The sequence below is a fragment of the Trachinotus anak genome, unplaced genomic scaffold, assembly GCF_046630095.1.
Source record: "Trachinotus anak isolate AG129_WGS33_773 ecotype Australia unplaced genomic scaffold, CSIRO_AGI_Tana_v1 ptg000008l, whole genome shotgun sequence".
Classification (NCBI taxonomy): Eukaryota; Metazoa; Chordata; class Actinopteri; order Carangiformes; family Carangidae; genus Trachinotus; species Trachinotus anak.
In genome coordinates this window covers 11,086,707-11,108,973 of record NW_027273859.1, presented here as the reverse complement: position 1 = coordinate 11,108,973, position 22,267 = coordinate 11,086,707, and the positions used below count along the sequence as shown (strand labels likewise).

The window sequence follows — 22,267 nt, the reverse complement described above, 5'->3', positions numbered from 1 at the left end:
TACACCTTCTCAACACACTATTGCAAGAACATTCAGTCTCACTGCCATATATATATATATATATATATATATATATATATATATATATATATAGCTTTTTCTCAGCAGTTGCCTGCTTTGGTTAATAGCAATGAGATAGGAGACCAAAGTCAGTAGGTCTTATTTTTTGAAGAATATGAACATCTATTCTTTTTTTAATGGCAATCCAGCCAATAGTTGTTGAGTTACTTCAGTCTGGCCCAAAGAGGTGGACCAAATGACTGATATTGCCATCCCTAGAGAAAAATAATATCATTTAGTGCAGCTTTAATTTGTAAGAGGAGGTATTTAGACATTTGGCAAGAAGCAGGAGCTTATGTTGAAAGATGAAAGGTAAGAATGAAGGTTCTAGATGAAAATAAAACACATTCAGTCATAATTAGTGAATGGTTCATTGTTTTGAGTTTCATCATTTTTCAGCTGGATGTAGCATGTCCAGCGGACGTGCTTGATCAGAGAGTTAAAACAGTGGCTTTGGCATATGTTCACAACATCTTTTAGTCTTTTCATTAGACCTGTTTTGGAAAGTTTGAGTCCAGTTTACTCCTTACTGTCCACAATCATTAGATTTATAAGAAAGAGAACAAGAAAGTCTTTCTAAAGGTATTTTCTTGCGTGGCTGGTGTGTATGTGTGAATCAAAGGGAAACTAAATGAGTACTGTTTTTATGACTTCTTTTCTGTAGCACTTTGGTCCTGCGTTTATATAACTTTGCAGTATAAACCACATCGAACACTCACAGTGAGTGGGACGAATAACAAAAACAAGAGGGGTCCTTGTAACCTTTCATGTGAGCATTCTTGGCAAATCCATGTTCACTTCCCTGAGACATTTTCAATTTCAGCCGCCCAGTTGGAGAGGTCTTGGAAGGGCTGGAGCTATGATGTATCAATTGTCACATGTATTGCTCATGAGCACGTGGGTGTGCTAACCTCAGTGTACTTTAATAGTCAAAATTTTGTGTGTCTGAGCTAAGAATAGGCAGGCATGTGCTTTCTTTGCTCCTGCATACCAAAAGTGTCCAGAATAGAGTTCATAGGTTGGTTTAACCTCATAGTAAAATTGATGATCTTGGCCCTCAGTGTATTCAAAAGAATTTTGGTTAATTATTAAGTTCAGCAGACACCACCAGTAATGTTCATGGTGTTCTCTCCTGGTATTTGTTAGTGAGTGTGTTTGCATTCTTGTCTAGGATGACAGATAAACCAGGTTTGCTTGCATGGAAAGCAGAATTGAGGAATAGTTTTGTGCGCTGTGGGGAATGTGTAAACTACAGTGGCTACAAATGTCCTCATTGGACCCCAGTGAAGATGTAATGGTTTACATGCACAGCTGGCAGCAGGGCAGGCCATCACTCATAGTTATATTTGGTTTAAGGCAAGTGGATTTTCGTTATGTTATTCACGTATGACTATTCTATGTCGGTGGCTTTGCCATATATGGTATAATTATAATAAAGTTCTCACTTTTCTTTCTTATTTTGACAGAGCACAAAGGTTTATAAAACTATACAGAATAACAGGATTGTCAAACATTTGTCTGTTCACCATGTAGCCTGCAGCGTGTGAACTAGACCAGAAATAACAATTTAAACAATAACAAGAATAATAATTTGAATTTTATTTTCATATTACACACTTATGGAAACTTGCCATGCTTCATGTGGAACATGTGGCACAAATATCTGATCAGGAAAACTTCTTCCCACATTGTTTGTGTTGTTGAAACATTTATCATCATATAAGTGAGCAATAACAGATTTCTTTCAGCAATTATTAATCAGATGCCTCATGTTCAGTACTGTGGGAGCCAAATTTTATAAAATGCTTGATTTTATAATAAAAGTCTGGATGGATTTGAAAGCAAATGTCTATGTGTCAGATGTCACATAATATTATTAATAAAAAACAGACTGTGTCTAAGGAGAATATTCATCCACGTCTATTTGTTAGACCCTTTTGAAATACTGTATAATGGTGGAAAAGGACCTTGTAGAGACTTATGTGAAAGTATTTAATTCAAATAGCATATAATAAGCTTTTGATTTGTAGCCCAGGGAAATTAGTGGTACAGTTGTTTCAGCTTGGCTTTCTCCTTAGTGGTTGCAACTGACTGAGTAAAGGAAAGAAGAAGGTTTTACCTCAGTCTGTTGGTCCCACAAAATGCTGCTCCTTGCACAGGAGAATTATCCTTATGATAGTCAAACCACTGGTAAAAATCATTGAAATACTGTTATTTAAAAAAAATTTGTTCAGAACAATAATGAAAAGTCCTACCTATTGCACTCAAGTAACATAATACATGCATAAAATGAGGTCATGCAACATGTAATGTTTAGTTTGGGTAATCTTCCTGTTTTTCTTCACCTCTTCCGTGCTCCTCTGTGCCTCCCAAGTGCACTAACTAGGGAGGAGACATGACAATTCAAAGGAGGTTAAACTGAAAACTGCACAATTTAGAGCTGGTGGTTTTATGTGGAAAAGCAGAGGCGTACACTTAGTAATGCATCCAACAACACTGGCGGTGACTTTGTTGGGGGTGAATATTTTCCATTAAGAAATTCATGAGCTTGTAAACAGCTCAGGTCCTGGGAAGCATAGTTACAACTGGGATGATAACCAGCCTGTTTGGAGAAATACCACTCATTTTATTTTCATTGACATACCCGTCTTTGTTTTTCTACTCGAGAACAGCTCCAGGCTCATTTAGCAAAAAAGCCTGACACTAATTCTGTAGGAAACCTTCTACAAGCTCCTGGCCCTGTTTCAAAATTTGTACATTTTCTAAAAAACCTTTTCAGTAGATTAAAGATTATCTGTGTGTGTGTGTGTATGTGTGTGTGCGCGCATGTTCACAGCTGCCTTTCTTTCAGTGCTTGGCAACCTCTGCCTGCGTGTGAGCATGCAGGTGCACACAGAGACGTGTGCTGGTGAAGGTGAGTCAGTGCAGAGTCACTTAGCAGCTTTATAGAGGATGTTTGTAAACTTTAAAGGGCCACCTGTGAGCAGCCATAAAGCTGCCATTGTGCCAACCGTGTGTGAGCTGAGTCACATCATTTTGCCATGCTCCGCTTGCATTTCTCATGTCTTCTTCTTTGTTTCGAACCCTTTTAAGTGGCACTGCTTACTCTGACTGATGCTAACATCACAGTGAGGAACCCCTTCATCTGTGGATGACACCTCCTCGGCTTGCACACAATAGATGTCGAATTTGAAACATAAAATAGGCAAAGGATAATTACCAAAGTCAGCGCTCATGTAAAAGCAAAGGTGCAGAATTAACAAGGAAAAAAGTAGTCGCTTAAGAAGCTGAAATAGGTCTTACCACTGTCCTAATGCTTACAGTCAGTACTGAAAGTGATTGCTAACAAATGCCATGTTGGTCCATTAGAGTATAGCTCTATAAAGTATGATAACACAAGGTTATACTCTGGATCCAAAACAAGTCTGCATTACAGAGTAATTACTTCTTCTAGTAGACATGTTTTATACTATATTTTATTTCTTTTTTTTATATCTTTAATTGGGTGCAAAAATCTGGTATTCATTTTCTGTTCCCCCATCGCCATGTGTGGTGCCAGAGGTTTTTAAGTTAACCTTCCTGGAAAATATTGGTTATTTTGCTAAATATGGGGCATGCTGTTACTCACTTTAGTACGTCTCAAACACTTTATTTGTGTTCTGTGGAAAGTCTGGCTTTTATGATCCAGAATAAAGATGATCCGTGCAAAAATCCACCAGCAGAAAAAGAAGCAATAACAGCAAATTTGTAGGTGAGAAAATCAAAAGTGGCAGCAACACAACCTTTCTTTTGAAACAGTCAACATGTCAGTCAAATGATGAAGTATTGTATTGTTATTTTTGAAAGCACTACTGATAAATGTGCACAAATACCAAGAAGCTGTGAACGATTGCCTTCTCAGCACTCAGAATCATTAACACGGGAAGCCGGGCAACTTCCTGTTCGCTTGACTTCAGTTCCTCCTGTTGCTGTTACTGTATTGTTTATCCTGTGTTTCTTCCTCTACGCACTCTGTTCACACGTAGATTCATACAAGCATCTCAGATGCCTTTCCAGGATAGAGTCTATCCATCATGAACACTTCAAACAACCTGCCTTTCAGTCTGCACTAAACACTCTTTCCCTTTCACACTTAAGTTGGTTCCCATGTGTTTGGAGGGCCGTTCAGTCCTCACTTGCTCATTCTAGTACTCATCAGCATCCCAGAGACTCTTTCTCCAGTCTTCCCAGGATGCACAGCTGCTTTTCTGCACACCACTCGCTGGAAAGTCTATCTTTGCACAGATAATATTAGCTACATCCCCTGTTTACTCAGTGCTGAAAGCTGAACGATTGTATGTGGGGCAGTCAGGGTCCCTGGTGGCTCAGAGTCACGGCTAGAGACGGTGTGAAGGGTGTAGGATTCCCTCAAAGATGAAGGATAACGCTGTCCTACCTGCACAGTGACTAGAAGGCTATGGAGGATTGCAATGAGGGAATAAGATCTGTGAGAAAGTTTAAGGTGACAGTGTTATATCTTCTAAGATGATCAAAACTGACAAATCAAGCCTTTTTACTATACTGACTGTCTGGCTGACTGAGCGAGCAGTTGGCAAAGGACAAAGGGATCAGTTGCATGACTGCATAAATCTTTCAAAATTCATTTCAGAATTGGTCTTGAGGTTTTGAAATGAATAATAAGCATATCCGAGGTTTTGAACTTGAAAATGTTTGGTCAAGCCTGCTGTCAGATTGTTCCTGATATGTTCCTCAATTATTCCCTGGTAACTACTCAATATTTTGTGTACCTTATCGTATTGTGTTACCCACTATTGGTTAAGTCCTGCATGCTGAAATACACCATATTGTTGTTGTTATTTTTTACAGAAATGTGAACTTTTTATGAACTTTTTAATAGGTATTTTCCCTTGTAAACAGTCTTGTAAAAATAACTTCTTAAATGAATAACAACATAATTTTACATTTAAACACAAAACTTAGACTAAATATTAAATCCTAAATATAGCCAAATGTTACATTCTCCATCATATTACATTTTAATAATTGCACAATTACAATCTCCGTAATACTCATGTTATTGTTGGTTTTCGTGGTGGGCAGATGTAAGCTACTGAGATTCTAACATGTCCTTTAACTTCAAGAAGGAAATTTGTACTGTTTTTTAAAAGTTGTTGGGAGTGGTAATATGGCAACGCAGAGCTGTTAATTTGAGCATTCACCACTTTACATCTGGCACCTGATAAAAAGAAAGTGTGGAAGTGATACAGTTTGGAGCTTACTTTATCTTGGTCAAACATTGCTTCCAAGAAAACCACAATGAGTTATTTGTAAAGTGGGAAATATCCTTCCCTGTTGCTGCTTTGTGACTCAACATGAATGAGGTGGAAGTGGTACAACACAACAGGGAACAGCGCTTTCCTCTGGGTTATGAGTGCAAAAGTTTGGTGTGTGTTCTCGTTGAGTCACAGATCCTTTTCCAAACCAAACTGGACACAGGCCACATTACATCTTAAAACTGCTGTACAAATGAGATTCAAAGCCTCGCTCCGGCTCACATTGCAGCTCAGTATCACCTCCATGTTGGAACAAACTCCGGATCAATATGCTTAAAGAATAAACAACTCAAACCAGCAACCTTTTATTAACCTGTTTTACATTAACTGAAGATTGTTGCTCTACGACCTTCCGCGCACACAAGATCAACAACATCCTTTGTGATAGCTGAGGAACTCACTGCTTTCCTTGGCATCATGTCATACACAGGGAGATATTTTTAGGCCGTCCTGTATGAATTAGGCAGTGTTCAGTGTTCTCTCTGTGGGGCAGTTCAGATCTACCTGATTCTAGGGTTGCTATTAGCCCTTCTAATAAAGGCCAGATTGTGGGAAAACTGGTAGTTAATGTGACCCGGCTGTGGCTTGCTGACAGACGTTCCCACCAGCGGTGTAGGACAGAGGTTGCTCCATTTTCCTATCCACAGGAAAAATGCTATCAGCTCCCTCAGTGCTGCAGACTCTTTACTTGCATTATTTTCCCTTGAGAGATTTAATAGCCTTCTATCTTACTCTTGACATCAGCTGCGAGATTCAATGACTCCATTTTCAATATGAGTCCATTCACTGCTTCTGTGGCAGAATTGCAGGAGCAAACTCAACTCGTTTGACGTGGATACAAAAATCCAGTCATGTGTCTGGATGCTGCTGAAAGTGACTGTGACAAATGAGAATAGTGTGTTATCATGCAGATTATCTTCAAGGTCTCAGGTTTTTAGAGACTGGTTTTTAAACTCGATCAAAAGGCAAGACCCCTCTGGGATATCAATTTATTTTTTTAGTTCAGTATAATCTGGATGGAGTATCATTACGTGAAAAAGGGATAAACATGGTCCATCGTGTCATCCTTAAGAAATTTATCATCACCCCAGACTTCCTTGCTTGTACATGCTGGCACTTGTTTGAGCTGTATGTACCTTGACTGGCTCCTAAGGGTCTGGGTTTTATCTCACGCATGTATTGTCTGATGTTCCCATGGCTTACATTAGGCAGAAAAATGATACACTGGAAATTATCCACCATATGAGAAGAAAGTAGGGGATGTCCATTTTTCAGTGCTTGGTGGGCTGCTTGGATTTCCTTTCTTTAACAGTATTGAATACATGCTCTATAGCAACAGTTTTTTAAGTAAAGAAAAGATAGTGGCAGAGAAATTTTGATTCTTGAGCCAGTTTTGTTGTTTGTTGTCATTTTTATGATGTCAGTGGACAGAGAGTTATCATCCAACTCTGCAGTTTTCTTCAACTCTAAAGAGTGCTGTAACATCTTTTAAGTTTACACTTACAGTCAGCCAGTCTCTTCTGATTGGCTGACTGTTTTGTGAGTGACGCACAGACAGGCCAGCCACAGGTGACAGATTGGCGCCTAGTACTACAACTTGGTAAAACTCATCAGAAAATGGCGATGGTCAGTCAGCGCTGAAATGAGCAGAACAGTTGGTCAAATTCAGACTAAAATGCTCTAGTATTTTAGAAAAACTTTAGCCACTGGGCTCTAATATTTCTATCCTTGGGAAAATCTTGCAATGACATATTGACTTTGCGACATAGCGATTGTGCAGCATGTCCTTGACAATCTTCTGTCTTGTAGCTTGCTAGCTCAGTGATGGAATGACCGATTAGTGTTGTTTATCAAGTTAAAACAACAATAACAACATAAAAAGGTTGGCTGGAGGGTCCAGGCTGGCCGTGCTGGGGGCACGGATGAGGGCGACTGTATAGTTGTGACATCATAGTCTGTGTACATTTCTCCATGGATTTAATTTTTTGACTTAGACCTCAATGTTGAAATTTCACTTTCTACACTATGAGATCTATACAGCCACTGGATGTGTAAAGTGACAACTGTTTGATGCAAAAACTTTATAAGATGATCACATGTCAATTTTGTCTTCACAGCTTGTTGCAAGTGACCTCTTAAATTGGCATCATAGCATTCTGAGTGTAACCCCTTATACATAAATCTGTTGCAGTATAGTAATGCTTTCCAAAGTAATGCAGATATATTTTGTCTTTTCAGCTTATTCCACCAACCACAAGAGGCATATTCATGTAACAGTACCAAAAGTCAGACACTGTGGGCTGGTATTTTGCATATACAGTTTGACTTTTTTGAACCAGAAAAGCTCTAACTTGTGTTCATTATTTTATAACTTATGATGTACAGTAGGGTTGTCTTGAGGCACTGTGGGAAAAAAACCCATGTAGAAATTGGACTAACTAAAAAATAACATTTTTCTTGGGAGTTGAAACCAGTTGCATAATTTCTGTTACCTAGGCAAAGCCCCTAATTGGCATCCAGCTTTATACCCTAAAACTTCAGACACACCAGGAGCGTGAGGGAGCATGCCTGTGTCTGTGGTCCTCTGTTAATGGAACGAGCTTGTCTGCATGAGACCGGCTAATTCAAGACGCTGCGTGATAATTTCTTCTGGGTCTCTTTGGTGCCAGGCCAGCAGGTGAGAGCTACACAGCCGCAGCATCCTGTCCCATTATCCAGAGACGACCTCGACTCCGGTTCCCACAACATTTTTTTTTTTTTTTTTCATAATTTGGCTCATTTCTCAGTACCCACTTCAAACACACAGATGTCGCTTGTTTTTGTGAAGAAACAGCTACATTTTGCAGACTTTATAGGAAGTTGTGAAGTCTGTTTGAATGTTAGTGCTTTGTATTTGCATTTTTCATTTGACTCACATTTTTAAACATGGAGTTTGCGGCATTTCGGCAGCAGATGTACAGAGAAAACAAAAAAAAACAAAAAAATTTGACCGAGGTCATCAGCTGGAGTCATACACAATAACAGTATGTGCTGAGCTAAGAAGAAGAGAAAAAGGCCCTGAACCTCATAAACATTACTCAGCGTACTGCTACAGAACTGATGCTCTTTAGTGGAGCTGAGGCACAAGCATCCCTCGCAGCGGGACAATGTGCTTGAGGATAATCAGCTCAATAAAAGTACATCTGCCTTTCACACTGCTGTATACTGGGACTGCACAGGGACAGAGTGTCCTGTTTTTTTCATTTTATGTTTCTCCCCTCTTGACAAATAATTTCATGCTGGAGGATGAACATTCATCTATCCCTCTGTACATGAGGATTTTCTCCTCTTTAAAGCTATGTCAGTGATTTTAGGAAATGTGGTTCATTGCCGGGTTTATTAAAGGGAAATACCAACTGAATTTTGGAAGAAGCTGTTTTCATGTTTCTCAACAACCCTGTCTGTCTGACCTCTGAAAAATAATTTCATTGATCAACCTTAAAATGGCTATAATCAATATTTTTTCATAAAAATGTGAAAAAGATGTGACGAGAGAGGTCGCTCATGGCGATCGATATACAGAGGATTATCACATAAACCTGCGGCTCAGGTTTAAACTTGTGTTTAAAGTGAGGAAACACATGTACAGTAATACTGTCACAGAATCCACTTTCAGAGTAAAGAGATTATTTATTATTTATTATTTTTTTTAATACAGCAATACAGAATAATAGAATAAAGAAAATACAAGATAATACAATAATTACAAATAAGAAAGAAGACTAGATTTGACAACTTACCAGAGCTTTCAGTTGTATCTTGGCCTTCATCAGTAGATTCAATAATAATTTTGCTCCACATGACTGAAATTTCATACTCAGGTCATGTGTTGATAACTGAACTGTGAGCAAATCCATCTGCTAATGTAGGCCCAGAGATGTGGCTGAAAGCCAGAGAAAACTTATTTTAAATGGACCTTGTTCTAAGAATGTTTTGTCAAATTGATCTCAAGGGTCAATAATGAACGTGGAATAAAAATAGAAAAAAAAACGTTTACATTTATTGTCTTCTAGCTATACACAACGTCAGTATCATATTAGTTCTCAGTGCGAAAGCTCCTCTTTTTATTATATTTACAAATATTATTTGTTTTGCTATTTGCTAGTGATCTTGAAAATTTGAGTGTGTTGAACAGGTCACAGTGCACTGCAGTGTTACTACAGTCTGTTCAGGGTAATTACTTTTTATAGACCTCTCTTGCTTAGAGACTGGTGTTGAAAAGTGAAGATTCAGCCCCTGCTGTTGAGGATTTACTTACTGTGTATGTGTGTATGTGTGTATGTGTATGTGTATGTGTATGTGTGTGTGTGTGTGTGTGTGTGTATGTGTATGTGTATGTGTATGTGTATGTGTATGTGTGTGTGTATGTGTATGTGTATGTGTATGTGTATGTGTATGTGTATGTGTATGTGTATGTGTATGTGTATGTGTATGTGTATGTGTAGTGTGCTGCTTTGCCAAAAAAACACTCTTCATTCCAATGCTGTTGCTGCTTGCACTAGTGATTTCAATATGCGTCTCTGAATTTAAAAAAAAAAAAGTAAATTTAAAAAAAGAGGAGAAAATGCCAAACACTGTAATTTGTCAACTAATTTTTACATCAAGCCCATTCAAAGTTATTGAATTAGCTCTGGCCAGACACACTGTCTTGACACAGAGGAGAATTATTTTACTGAATTATTTTTGGAGGAAGGTTTTATTTGGTGGAGAGCAAATATCCATCAGCATGTGATGCTGCAGATGATGAGAGGAAGCCTGAAAAATGGTGTACAGAAGCCAGACTGAAAACCCTGGACTTTACCCACATGAGTAAGAATGAAAAAAAAAAAAGTTTAAAAAAGACGTGAAGTGAGTGCTCAAGCCTGCCAAGGTGCCACTTGATGTCTGAAACAGTGCAATGCCAGTTTCTTTTTTTTTCTTTTTTTATGAGGATCTGCAGCCAGTCAGGCAACTGAGGTTGAGATGGTTGGATCTTTGCAAACGTTTTTTTTTGTATTGAACTTGTCTACTTTGTTCACTGTGGTCTTGTGTGTCAGCTCTGAATATAATGGTTAATATAAACATCTGAGCACAAAGGCCCTCTCAGAGTACATAAAACAAGCGCAGCTATTTGATTATATAGCTGCATACTAGATTATATAATTACACAACAGAAATGAGAAAGAACTTTTTGCTTGACTACTGTATATTTACACTCCACAGTAGTAATCCAGATGACACCACATATGAGGCTCCCAGACCTGTAACAATATTTTTGGGGTTTCCTGATTTTTGCAGTAAAAAATATTTTAGTGCTGAGAAGCTAATTTTATCCACGAAAATACTGAACAAGTACATTTGGCAAGTGTCTATTTATATGTTTTGCATTAAGCCCACTGCGGAAACTAACAATATTGGCTTCCCCAATTTTGTAAATTACATGGCAGAAAGTACAAGGTCTTAAATCTAAATTTGGTTGCTTTTGGCTTAGGTGAACATAAATTGGCAGAACAAATTGTAATAGCTTGTTTTATGAAAACACTTTTTCAGGACACGGTGCCCTGGGAGCAGAGACGAGTTCACACTGTGTGGGCAGCAAAGGGCCAACCTCAGGGTGGGACAAAGGTTTGGGTGTTTTCCTACATGGACCAGTCAAACCAGTGTATGAAGTCAGAAGATAGTGTCTTCTGACTTCAATCAGCAAATCAAATTAAATCTATAGTGATGTTGATTTTCATGACAACCAAACCAGACCATTGCTTTGTTGTGATGGTCTGTCCACTGGTCCAAACTGAAATGCCTTTACATCTACTGGATGCATTGCCATGATGACTTGTGATCACTAATATTTCAAAAAAAAAAAAAAAATTCTAGTGCCATCATCAAGTCAATAAACATCTAAACATCAGTATGTTCAGTTCAGTATGATCAGTAGACTCAGGGTCTTCACAATCAATAATCATGTGGGGGTAGGGGGACTCACATGTGGCATCTTATGACAATACAGTATGATCAAAGAACAATAATCGAAATCTGATAAGAAGAAAAAAAACAACAGTAGGAGCAAAAATGTGGGGAAAAAAACAAGCTTACTTTGAAAGAAGTCTGTCAAAAACATCCACTTAATGTGATGTTAAAAAGAAGATACAAACTTGGCTGGCGTCAGCCTCTCAGCTCAAATGTTTCCAAATCTTCATTTTAGTACAGCCAGCCAGGAGCTCGCCAAGGACACTGGACTTCAGTCTTCCTCACAGGGGGTTCAAAGGTCTTACAGCTTGTTATGCCACTAAACCCCTCTTGATGCCTGTAAAGTGATCAGGCATAAAAGTATGAATACGGTTTCCTTCAGTCATAAAATCTGGGCAAACATTGCAGCGTTTCTGGGATGCAAGCACAGTCTTTGGCCTTCTTGAAGTGTTGTGGGCATAATCAGTGAAACACTGGTGAATGAAGGTGCCTGCCTGCCAAAACTATTCACTGTAGCTAAGTGAATGCTGGCGTATACAGTAGTATTAAAAGATTTACAAAGTGGCCAAAGTCTGATGTTTTGTTACTCTTTTGCATGGTAACATTATCACTGTCTAGACAAGGACTCCGACTTTGATTCTGGGCTATGGCACAACAAGACCCTGGCCTGCATTTTGACCCATTAGAAATTATTCTTTATCTGGCTGTAACTGTAAAAGTCTCTGCATACTTCTCCCCCTCCACAGTAGAACAGCCCAGAATCTCATGTCAGTGGTCTCCCCAGGCCTGTAAGTTGCACCTGACCAGTCCTCCCATCTGCCTGACCCCGTCTGTCTCCAGCTCGTCCCATGGTCGGAGCAGCCCACCCTCCGCCTGCCTCAGCTCTGCTCCTGAACAAGTCTGGATCTCGCCTGAGAGGAAGTGGAATGTTTTTACTGGGAAGTTTGGGATTAGACGACCGTTGCAGGATTTTCATTCCATCTCTCGGTAGTTGCACTCCAAAGGAAGCCCCCATTTTTCTTACATAAGTAAGCCATCGCCAGTGTGGATTAATGAGTTTTATCCCATGCAGAAAAAGCAAACTGGACTCTGTGTCCAAAAACTGCAGTACAGAGTGTCCACAACTGAATGGCCTGGGAAGAAAGGCTCTCTTCTCTTGCCGCCCAGTGATTAACTACAATAAAACAATTTAGCGGTGAATTACAGTAGTCCTTTATTAATCAGTGAAACTGGACCTGCCAGTGTTTATCCATTTCAGTCTGTGTAACCGTGTTATTTCTGTTACAGATTTGGCTTGTCACTCAACCTGTGGCAAAGCTCCTGTCTATGCTGGTGCTGGATATGGGGGTGTGAACATCCCAGTGCAGATATTATCTCCAGTTCCCGAGTTTACTGGTATTATCTTCGAACACCTACTGTGTAATCCACCCCTGAGCTCTTCCACAGCCCCCTTATCATGCAGTGTGTCTCTGTATGTAGCACTGAATACATGTGAGTGTGTGACAGGGAAAGATGGACATTTCTTTTCCATACAGGAGACCCCCGGGGAACTTCCTGTATTTTTGTAACCTAGATGAGAAGCTGTTGATAACATGAGTGTGTGTGCAGCAGCGGGGAAGGTGACATTAGCGACAACTCAGAGGAAGAGGAAGTCAATCAGCAGAGTGAGAGGGAGGAGGACAATAGCATGGCATGATAGAAAAGCCAAGTGGGGAAAGTGGGTGTAAACACACATGCGAGGTATCTGTCTGCAGGTCAAAAGGGAATGTGGGGCTGTGTCTGCACGTGCACACACGTGTGCTCATTTGGGCATGGCGTGTGTCTGTGTATTTAAGTGCATTTGCATGTGTGTGTGTGCATGCCTGTGTGCACACATGTGTGGGAGTGTGTGTGTGGGAATCACACAATTGTCTGTTTCACACCTGGCCAGGCCAGAAGTGAGTCAGCAATGAGAGGTTGAGCTGTATTCCCTGTCACACTGCTCAAAGTTGTGTTAACCTTTAAGACAAAAGGCTGTGACGTGTGTGGGCCTCGGCTAATCCTGTGAGGAAAGCCATCTGAATGTCATGTATTCTTCTAGCAGCCATCAAAATCTGATTTAAAATGTGTAGTTGAGGTCTCTCGGGAAACCATTCAGCAAGTTTAACTGAATTGTAAGGGCATATTGGTCACTGTGAGTCTTCCTGCGAAGCGTTGCTCTTATAACACTCAAGTTCAGACTATTGTCATTTTATAATTAGATGGACCCACAGCACACTGGAAATCATAGCTTTCAAAATGATCTGCTGCAAATTGTCTTTCACTCAAAGTTGACTAATACGTGTATTAGTAAAAATTTTCTTTCTTACAGGATATATTGTCAAAAAACCCTCAAAATTTCCTTCAGAAATGATTATGCATGAGAGTCCTACTCATTTGTACTTTAAACAACTCTCCTAACTTCTCTTTAACTTCACTGTTCATCATTTTTCACAAGTTACAATGTAGAGTTTAAGGAAGAGAAAAACTGACAGCGTAAAAAATCTGAGCTTCTCCACAGATTTTGATAATGTGCTAAAATATCTACTGCCCCTGAATTCACTGTCTGGCCAACAGCAGCTACAAAGCAAAAACACAATGAAAGCATGAAGCAGATCACTGAGGGTGGCAGTCTTTCTTTTTTCATTAACCTTGTCAAAGCATATTTCACATATGAAAGAAAAAAACACAAGAGTTTTTAAAGTTTTATCGCCTAAGCGCATTTATTTGAAAGAGGCAACATCTTTCCCCCTAACACGAGTGAAATGGGGACAGGTCAATAAGCTGGAGGCAGTATGAGTGTCACGTAGGAGAGTATTTAAACCCTTTTAAGTTTTGGGATGTGGAAAAAGAGAGCTATTAGAGCTCAAGATGAGAAAGAGACAAGGAAGCAGACAAAAAAACAACAAAAAGGGGACAAGAGCATGACATTCTAAGAAGAGGGAAAACTTCCATTTAGTCAACTAATTTGACATTTTGCCCTCAGCGCGGCAATGTCAGTCAGCTGGTTCACCTTGGTCCAAATTGAAATATCTCAAAATGTATTAGACGGATTACTATTAAATTTTATACACAAATGTATGCACAAATGTCCCCTGTCAATGTGTGCTAATGACATTAGTGATCGTCTGGCTTTTGCATTTGTGGTTTCACATGAAATGGCTCGACAACTGTTGAAATTTGGTTCAGATTGACGTTCGACTCAGGATGAATTCTAATCAATTCTTCATCTAGCATTATCATTTGGTTACAATGTGTCCAGTGCCTTAGTTTTAAACCAATGTATAACTAATGACATTCCCATCAACCTCACCTGTACTTCGTGTTTAGTACCCACACGCAAATTTTAACATGCTAAGATGCTAAACTAAAATGCTGAAGATGATAAACATAAGTCCTGCTTAAAATTAACACTTTAGCATTGTCACTGGGAGTATGCTAATTTAGCATTCAGCTAAGAACAGCCTCACAGAGCTGCTTGCATGGATGTAGGCTTTTAGCAGAATAAGTGAATATTAAATAAATATGTTGTGTCCTTTCACAATCCTCTCAGGCTCTGAAAACGTCACAGGTGACTCATCAAAACCTGCACAATGGAGTCATATGAACAAACCCATGTAGCCTATACCAATGTCTGTGTTTTACAGCTCATAGGACTACAAGGATGGAACAGTAACTATCCATCAAATGCAAATCCACGAGTTTTCCCTGGAAGAATAAAGGCTGCAGTGTGACGTGTGCTTTCCTGTCAAGTCAGTGACGTTACCTGGGCTGGATCATCAACACTGGCAACAACAGTAATTCTACACCTGAAAAAGCAGCCTTTCAAGCTGGCTGTGAACATGACAGCCTCTTTTTTCTTTTTTCATGTGGCTCAGTCAACTCAGTGGGAGGAAGTGATAAAGTTGCTGTAAGATGACTACATCAAAAGCCTTTCACCTCATCCAACAGACCGCACAAAGTGATGCACAAAGAGGAACTGGGGTTAAAAAAAAATGATTAGAAAGACAGGGGTGATAAAAGATGAGCTTAATGTTTTGTTCAATGGTGACTAGTAGGCAGAAAAGTGAAGTCTGAAAACCAACAATACAGTGAATGTCGACGACACAGCTTTTATGGAAAAGGATGATCTGGGTACTCACCATTTCCACCCTCAAACTAATAGAGTTCCTCATGAATGTCTGGTCTAAATGGCATTTTATGGTCTCAAGTGTGTGTATTTATAGAAAGCAAAACAAGAGGACAATAAAAAGTAGATTTAATACTGTGGATGCCAATCATCTAAAGGCAAATTTTGAAAATGGTGTTTGAAAAATTCTGATGACAGCCTAATAGGATACACAGACCTCAGATTTAACTGAGGGTGTGTCCAAACTGATTAGTAAGTGAATTATGAAGATGTATGTGACCTCTGGGTGTGTAGACATAGATGTTTGACAAAGATAGTGAAGTCAAGATGGGTAGAAAGTGGAAAAACGCCCAGAGTCACCTACTGTATTTGCACATACAGCTCATAATTCCCAGCTACGCCCGTCACGTTCACGCCAAAGACAATCAGTCCCCTAGCTCCTGCCATTGAAAGTACTCATTCACAGGGTGAGAAAAGGTCCTGGCTTTGCTTGGCTTGAGGTAAGTAGAAGCATCATAAATTCAATTTTGAAATAACAGAATCTAGGATATCCTGTGGTTAACCACCAAGGCACAGACATCCGATTGTCTAACCAAAAAGAGAACCCACGCCTGTAATCCTGTCGGCTCTGATAGATGGAATATGGATGTTTGAGTCGATTTCATGAAAACAAGAGTGACTCCAGATGCCCTTTGCCATGAGGAAAATCACTTATTAAGCTTGCTGAGTTGACTCTTATGGCAAGTTTGTCCTCAGATACTGCAGAATGTAATTGTAGTTGATTCCTTTGGAACATTTACCACGAAAACTGATACCTTACACACTTGTATTTCACAATGTATCTCACAACACTGTCAGCGCAATACAAATGATTCGTAAGCGGGTGTGTGCACGTGTTCGTTTGTGTCATGACCTACACTGAAACCCGCCACTGTTGTGACACAAGGTGAAGCGTCAGCGGAGCACTGCAGGCGCAGCCTCGACTACACAATGCAGACATCCTTAGAGATGGCCTATGTTTACTGCGTTGTCAGGGAGTCCTCCACAGTCAGGCAATAAGGAAGGGGATTATTTCCTTTGGCTGTGGAAGAAGGCTCTAATCACATCACTGTGACTGTGTGACATGTGATCATGTTTGTCCTCCCCGCCACCCAAATCCCTGCGTAGTTTCTGTTCACCTTTCACCTCCTCACTTTGGGTCTTCCTGCCTTTTTTTTTTTTTTTTTGTAGGAACAGTTTCACAGGTTGTGAAACATGTCTGGGTGAACGGTTTGCAGCAAGTGACAGCATGAATGACTACAAACCCAGTGACTGCTCAGTTATACACTTTTAATGTATTTGCTTTACATCAATCTGAATTGAATGGCTTCTGACTTCTTCCTTCATCCCCACTCAAAAAAAAAAAAACCTTTAACAAATGTCACAATAAAATCTTGACAGGCTGCATTTGTAATTGTTTTTTTCTCTCATTTTCTCTTCCATTGTCTTCCCTGCTGCCCAGCATGTGAAAGAAAAAGAGTACCAGATGAGGTAGATCGCTCAGGTTGGGAGGAATCGTCATGGTTAATTGCCACATCTCCGTCTCTTATCTGATCTCGCAAGGCTGTTATTGTAATGAAACACCAGTGGAGACGAGCCAACAAAGGTGAAGATTACACAGCTTGAGTGATTCATGGCACAATCCATCCCTTCATTGCTCTGGGTTTTCCACACTCCCAGTCCAGGAAGTACAGTGGGGCATGTGAGGGCTGGATGTGGGCTCGAGGAGGATGGCAGGAGTGCTGAGGTAACCACTCTGATAAGTGATGCATTTCTGCACTGCATTGTGCATTGTGCTTCAACATGACAACCCCTTTGTGAGGCACCACGGTAGATTTAGGACGCAACAAAGGACAATTATTTTCTGAGGCGGAAATGTCAGGTTCCAGCCTGTCAATACGTCAGTGTGAGGAGGATTTTAGCTAGTGAGGATTTCAACACATCTTGAAGTGACAATAATTAATGATTAGTACATTTCATCATGTCAGTGTTGTTTGACAAGGCCCAACCAGTGTCTTGCTTGGCTTTGGTGCACCCAGGTATTGTCCAGCATTAGAGATCTTTAAAAGCAAACTCTGTGATATCTTTGCTTGGTCTGGTTTATAATGCTGGCTTTTAGTGCCCTGCCATGGTTTGAGTGGGTATTGCAGTACTTTATTTTTTCATCTGATCATTTTTAAACAACTGGAAACTTCTCTTAGTCATTATTTTGCTTTTAAACCAGCACCAGTGGATGATTAAAGATAAAAGACAAATGCTGCCACATTTTTAAGTTGAAGAAGACAAACCTTGCACTTGAACTTTCTCCAAAAGTAAGGTTGTTTAGTTATGACTTCAGTTGTCTAATGTGTAAATATCCTGGAGTATCCTGAGTCTGGAACAGATGCCTGATACATTTTTTGTTCCAGTTCAGATCAAAGAAGGAATTACAGGTGGAATTTAGTGAAAAGTATCTGCAATGGTTTGAATTACAGTTTGGACTGAATAATGGGTATCAGTCATTTCTATTAAGCATTGATTTATTGACAGACACAACAAAGCTCCATGTAAGACAAGCAACCAAGGCCTCTTGCTCTCATTCTGCCCAAAGACATCCTTTTAATGGCATACTGAATTAAATAGTGTGCTATGTAATCCGAGGTGATTCACTGCCTGTTCTATGTTATGCCGTCGATCTTCTGTGTATTCTCAGTGGAAACAGTTCACATCAGCTTCATTTCTTAACTTGTCTCAGGCAGGAAGGCGTCCTTTGTTTGGTCCCTCACAGTTTTTAGGAAGGTCATGATACCAGAGCCACCAGTGCCCCTCTCCTCCAGTGCTGTGGGTGCTCTGCTGATCACCTCCCCCTCAAGGTCCTGGCTCTGATTACGGAGTTGTCGTGCACGGGCAGCAGGTACAGTGATGAAGCGGCTGACGACGTTGATGTGGTAGCTGCGCAGAGCCAACAGTTTTGCGACACAGAGATGAAAAGCCTGGCTTAGCCGCTCGTTGGCCTGCTGCTGGACAAAACTCCTCAGGGAGGGCTGCAAGGAGATATCCTGGATCAGCTGCTTGTGAGCAGGTGGCATGTAGTTCCTCATACGGGTCAGAAAGGCACCTAAGAAACAGGCAGCATCATCACAGTGAGTGTTTTTGTTCCTCTCCAGCACTGATGCAGTCATTCAAAGAACAAAAAAAAAAACAAAAAAACAGCCACTGTACCACTTTTTTCTTCATGTTTGACTCTGAGAAGTTCATCAAAGCAGTGCAACAGGCTGCTCTGTGCAGCACTCCCCCCTGAATACTCCATCGCTTCTGTGTGGACCCCTTCATAAACCAACCCCTTTGGCATGCTGGGGTTGTCTTTCCACCTATTAACGAGCACATGGACACACACGTTTCAAGATCATGTTCCTCTGCATAAATAAATGACTAAATGACTAAATGAAATAAAAAATAAAGGTTCTGTACCCAGACAGGTAGATCCTCATAATCCCATAGAAGACTGAAGGCTCCACGTGCACTTAAGAAAAGCATTGATCAAAAATACTTCTTAATAGGATTAACATCAGTAGATTTAAATGATATGTGTGAGTGACTACCTTGCATCAATCTGAGTGCGTCTGTCATGTCTTGTAAAGACTGGCTGATGTCCTCCAGAGCTCTGGCCACAGCCTCAGTGTCACCACACCTGACACCATTGATCACAGTGGGAATGCTCTGCAACACAGGCCCAGTTTGTTTGTTTGGAAGTTTTAATGGGACTTTTATAGTTTTCTGTCAACAGCTTAAACACAATCTATCTTCCTCAGATTGCTTTCACACATTGTATGAATTGACTTATTTTTCAATACATCTTCACCCTCAGTGCAGGAACTGCTGCCAGCTCCACCAGCAGAGTGACCATGAAGAAACCTCGCACGCTGTCTCCTCCCGGGAGGCTAACCAGCAGCTCCAGGTTCCTGTGTGAGGTAAGTAAACCAATACATTTTGCATACATCTGAATAGTATAGATAATATATGATACACAATATGTAGAGAAACCGAATAAAAAGGAAACTGTACTCACTCCATGTCAAAAGGCCTGGAACAGGAGATACAGAGATGTACATGAAAAAGAAACAGGGCAGATTTATACCTGACACTTATATGACAGGTAATCAAACCACCTGCAGATGAAAACTGGTCTCACCCCTCAGGGTCTTTCTTCCTCCAGTTAGCCAATACGCCATCAGCATGGGTGAGGATTGGAGGAAGTCCTAAGCGCTGTGACACCTCCCAGAATGGAACAGCCAGGTTACATGGCAGTGTCTTATAGGAAGATTATTAAAAATAGAAGATCATTTATATAATTGTATATTGTTGGGCAACTGATAGCTGTGCATGATAGAGGGAAGAAGAGAGGGAAAGGTAAATATAACAAAAGTAAAAACTGACAGACATAGAGTTACCTCAACTGTGTCATTCTCTCCCTCCTGCCATACATAGCCCATGGTCATGCTGCTGAGGGCCAGGTGGGCCAGCCGTAATTCCCGGTGTTTCTGCAGAAACTTGCTGCTCAGCAGCGGCATCTGCACAGAAAACAACACTGAACCATGGCACCACAAACACAGTGAACTGTCCTTGCCAGTTTATTGCCCCCACTTACCTTGTTAATATGGAAGCGCAGCTCATGAGACTGCACAAGCTCTGGGACTCGCAGGGCAATATCCATCCATGGCTGGTAGTAAGGTGGAAGCTCTGTCTTTGGATGTGAAGTTGCAGTATAGTGTGCATCATGAGAAAATGTTCAAAAGGATATGAAACACAATAGTGTGCAGATGCGAAATCAAATAATCAGAGACATTTCCATTTGAACTTTATGGCTTGTGAGTCTAAATTTAAATTTCATTTTATGTTGCTACGTGCACAGTGACCTTGTATTTGGAGAAGGAAATGTGATTTTGTGAACACATGCTGCCTGTAGGAATAAAGTTCAATACACAAAACAAACACGAACAATGCCAAATTTCGTCTTCTCTCAGTCAACAGGTCTCAATCAATACCACCAGCCACGAGTTCACGTCTTTATAACTGCTAAACTATGAGCACTGTATTTGTGTCTCTGTCTATATAGGAATTAGTATCATTGTATTTTTTTAAAAGTCCTGTTTTCAATATTACGCACACTACAGTTTCGTGGCAGTCAGATCCATTGTGACTGCCTGTGTAAAATGATTTGGAAAAAAAAAAAAAAAAAAGATGGAGATAATGCCACCTACCAGAGGCTCAGGGAGGATGAAGCCGAGCTCCTCAGAGACATGGTAGGAGTCCAGAGAGAAAGGAGCTTTGGAATCTGTTTCAACCACAGCCATAGAGAAAGTAACAGAAACCCACAGACAGCAACAATCCTCTGACTATCTGAATCGTTCAAGAGACCCTCACCTGACTGGACTCTGGCACAGAGTTCACTTAACAGCTGTTATCATCAATGGTTATAGCTTACACAACATTTATCCCTCACTTCTGCTGTTGCACAATTCCAAGAAAAATGTGACAAATCAGTGCGCACGCTTCATTTTGTAAATCATTCAGTAAAAGACCTTAACTGTTTCAGCAAATTTCTACACAGTCATGAGCATCAAAGCAGAGAACAGGCTTTACCACGCTCTCTTAATTATACCAGCATTTGACCAGCACCTGCTAAATTATACAGAATTACAGTCGTTTAGAGACCTTGATTAGTCTTAAATTGCTTTTGGGAAACTCTGAAGCAGTCAAAAGCCACCAAATGCTATATATAAGCAGTAATGTGCACAGCCAAGTCCAATGAAAAGTGGCTGAATGATCACATAAAAAAACATCAATTCTCAGAAGAAGAGTAAAAGACAAATACCAAAGGTTATCTCCATATCTGTCCCGTCCTATGTCATTCTCACTGTAGGTTTCCATTTACTGTATGTCTCATTTTGATGTATTATATATTTATAGTTCTATTTTACTTGCTAGTACTTGTGTTTCTCTACTGATCAAAACTAACATTGATTTATTGATTGTCTACATTAAAGTTAAAAGAACACTCATACTTTCAACAAAATTGATATGAGAACATTTCCTTTTTTTTCCTTTTTCTTTCATCTAATTTATTTTGAAGGAAATTATTCCTCCCTTTGCTCTCTGCTTACTATGAACTGCTCATTGCTTAGAATAAAAGACAGGATAAAGGAAATGTAGACCATCAGCTTCACCTGCTGGAGCAGAATGAACATTGCAGGAGTTAAGTAAAACAGAATACATAGATAAAAGATGTCTCTCTTCTGGTTCAGTATCATCCAGTCCTCCAGAACAACACCAAAAGTGTATTTCACTCTGTGAGTTGGCCGAGGTAATTTAGGAACGTTAACATGTTTTGTACACTCAAACAAGTAACTCAATCAAATAGAAATGCAATAGGATACAAAATCATCACAGAGTGACGCTTGTTGCAATCATCTTATCAATTTGAGGCCTTTCTTTAACAACAACTGCAGTTCAGCTTTGGACTTAATGCACTCTAAAAATTGCAAGTATAAAGGTCAACTGTAATTTGATCCTCTTGGTCCTGGGACAAAGTTAATATGTACAAACAGTGGATTGCATTGTTCGACTGTGTAATTTGAGTGATGTGGTTGGCAGAAACACAGAGTGACTGAGGAAAAAGATAAAATAACTCTTTCCTAAAGCCTTTTCCAAACTGCATCATCTT

The 22,267-nt window shown here is 40.0% G+C and overlaps 1 protein-coding gene across 2 annotated transcripts; it reads right to left on the bottom strand.

The window, feature by feature from the left end:
• Positions 1 to 18,065: 18,065 nt before the first annotated feature.
• ido1 (indoleamine 2,3-dioxygenase 1) lies at positions 18,066 to 21,006 on the bottom strand. Of its 2 annotated transcripts, XM_071482574.1 has the most exons (10): positions 20,805 to 21,004; positions 20,192 to 20,287; positions 19,995 to 20,114; positions 19,736 to 19,854; positions 19,613 to 19,627; positions 19,406 to 19,505; positions 19,146 to 19,263; positions 19,015 to 19,066; positions 18,766 to 18,914; positions 18,066 to 18,661 (listed from the first exon to the last, which is right to left on the bottom strand). In XM_071482574.1, exons 1-10 carry the CDS (start codon positions 20,895 to 20,897, stop codon positions 18,285 to 18,287), a joined length of 1,239 nt encoding a protein of 412 aa, XP_071338675.1. In that variant the 5' UTR covers positions 20,898 to 21,004; the 3' UTR covers positions 18,066 to 18,284. The 2 variants fall into 2 exon arrangements, with proteins under 2 accessions (XP_071338675.1, XP_071338676.1); XM_071482575.1 differs by lacking the exon at positions 20,192 to 20,287 and having other exon boundaries at positions 20,805 to 21,006.
• Positions 21,007 to 22,267: the final 1,261 nt, after the last annotated feature.

Bases quoted from the DNA above. Each gene is read 5' to 3' on its own strand.
- ido1 (XM_071482574.1), bottom strand. From the start codon at position 20,897: ATGGCTGTGGTTGAAACAGATTCCAAAGCTCCTTTCTCTCTGGACTCC. The intron at 20,115-20,191 runs GTAAGTGGGGGC...TTTTCTGTGCAG, and splicing joins TGCGCTTCCATATTAACAAG to ATGCCGCTGCTGAGCAGCAA. The intron at 19,067-19,145 runs GTAGTCACTCAC...GCTTTTCTTAAG, and splicing joins CGCACTCAGATTGATGCAAG to TGCACGTGGAGCCTTCAGTC.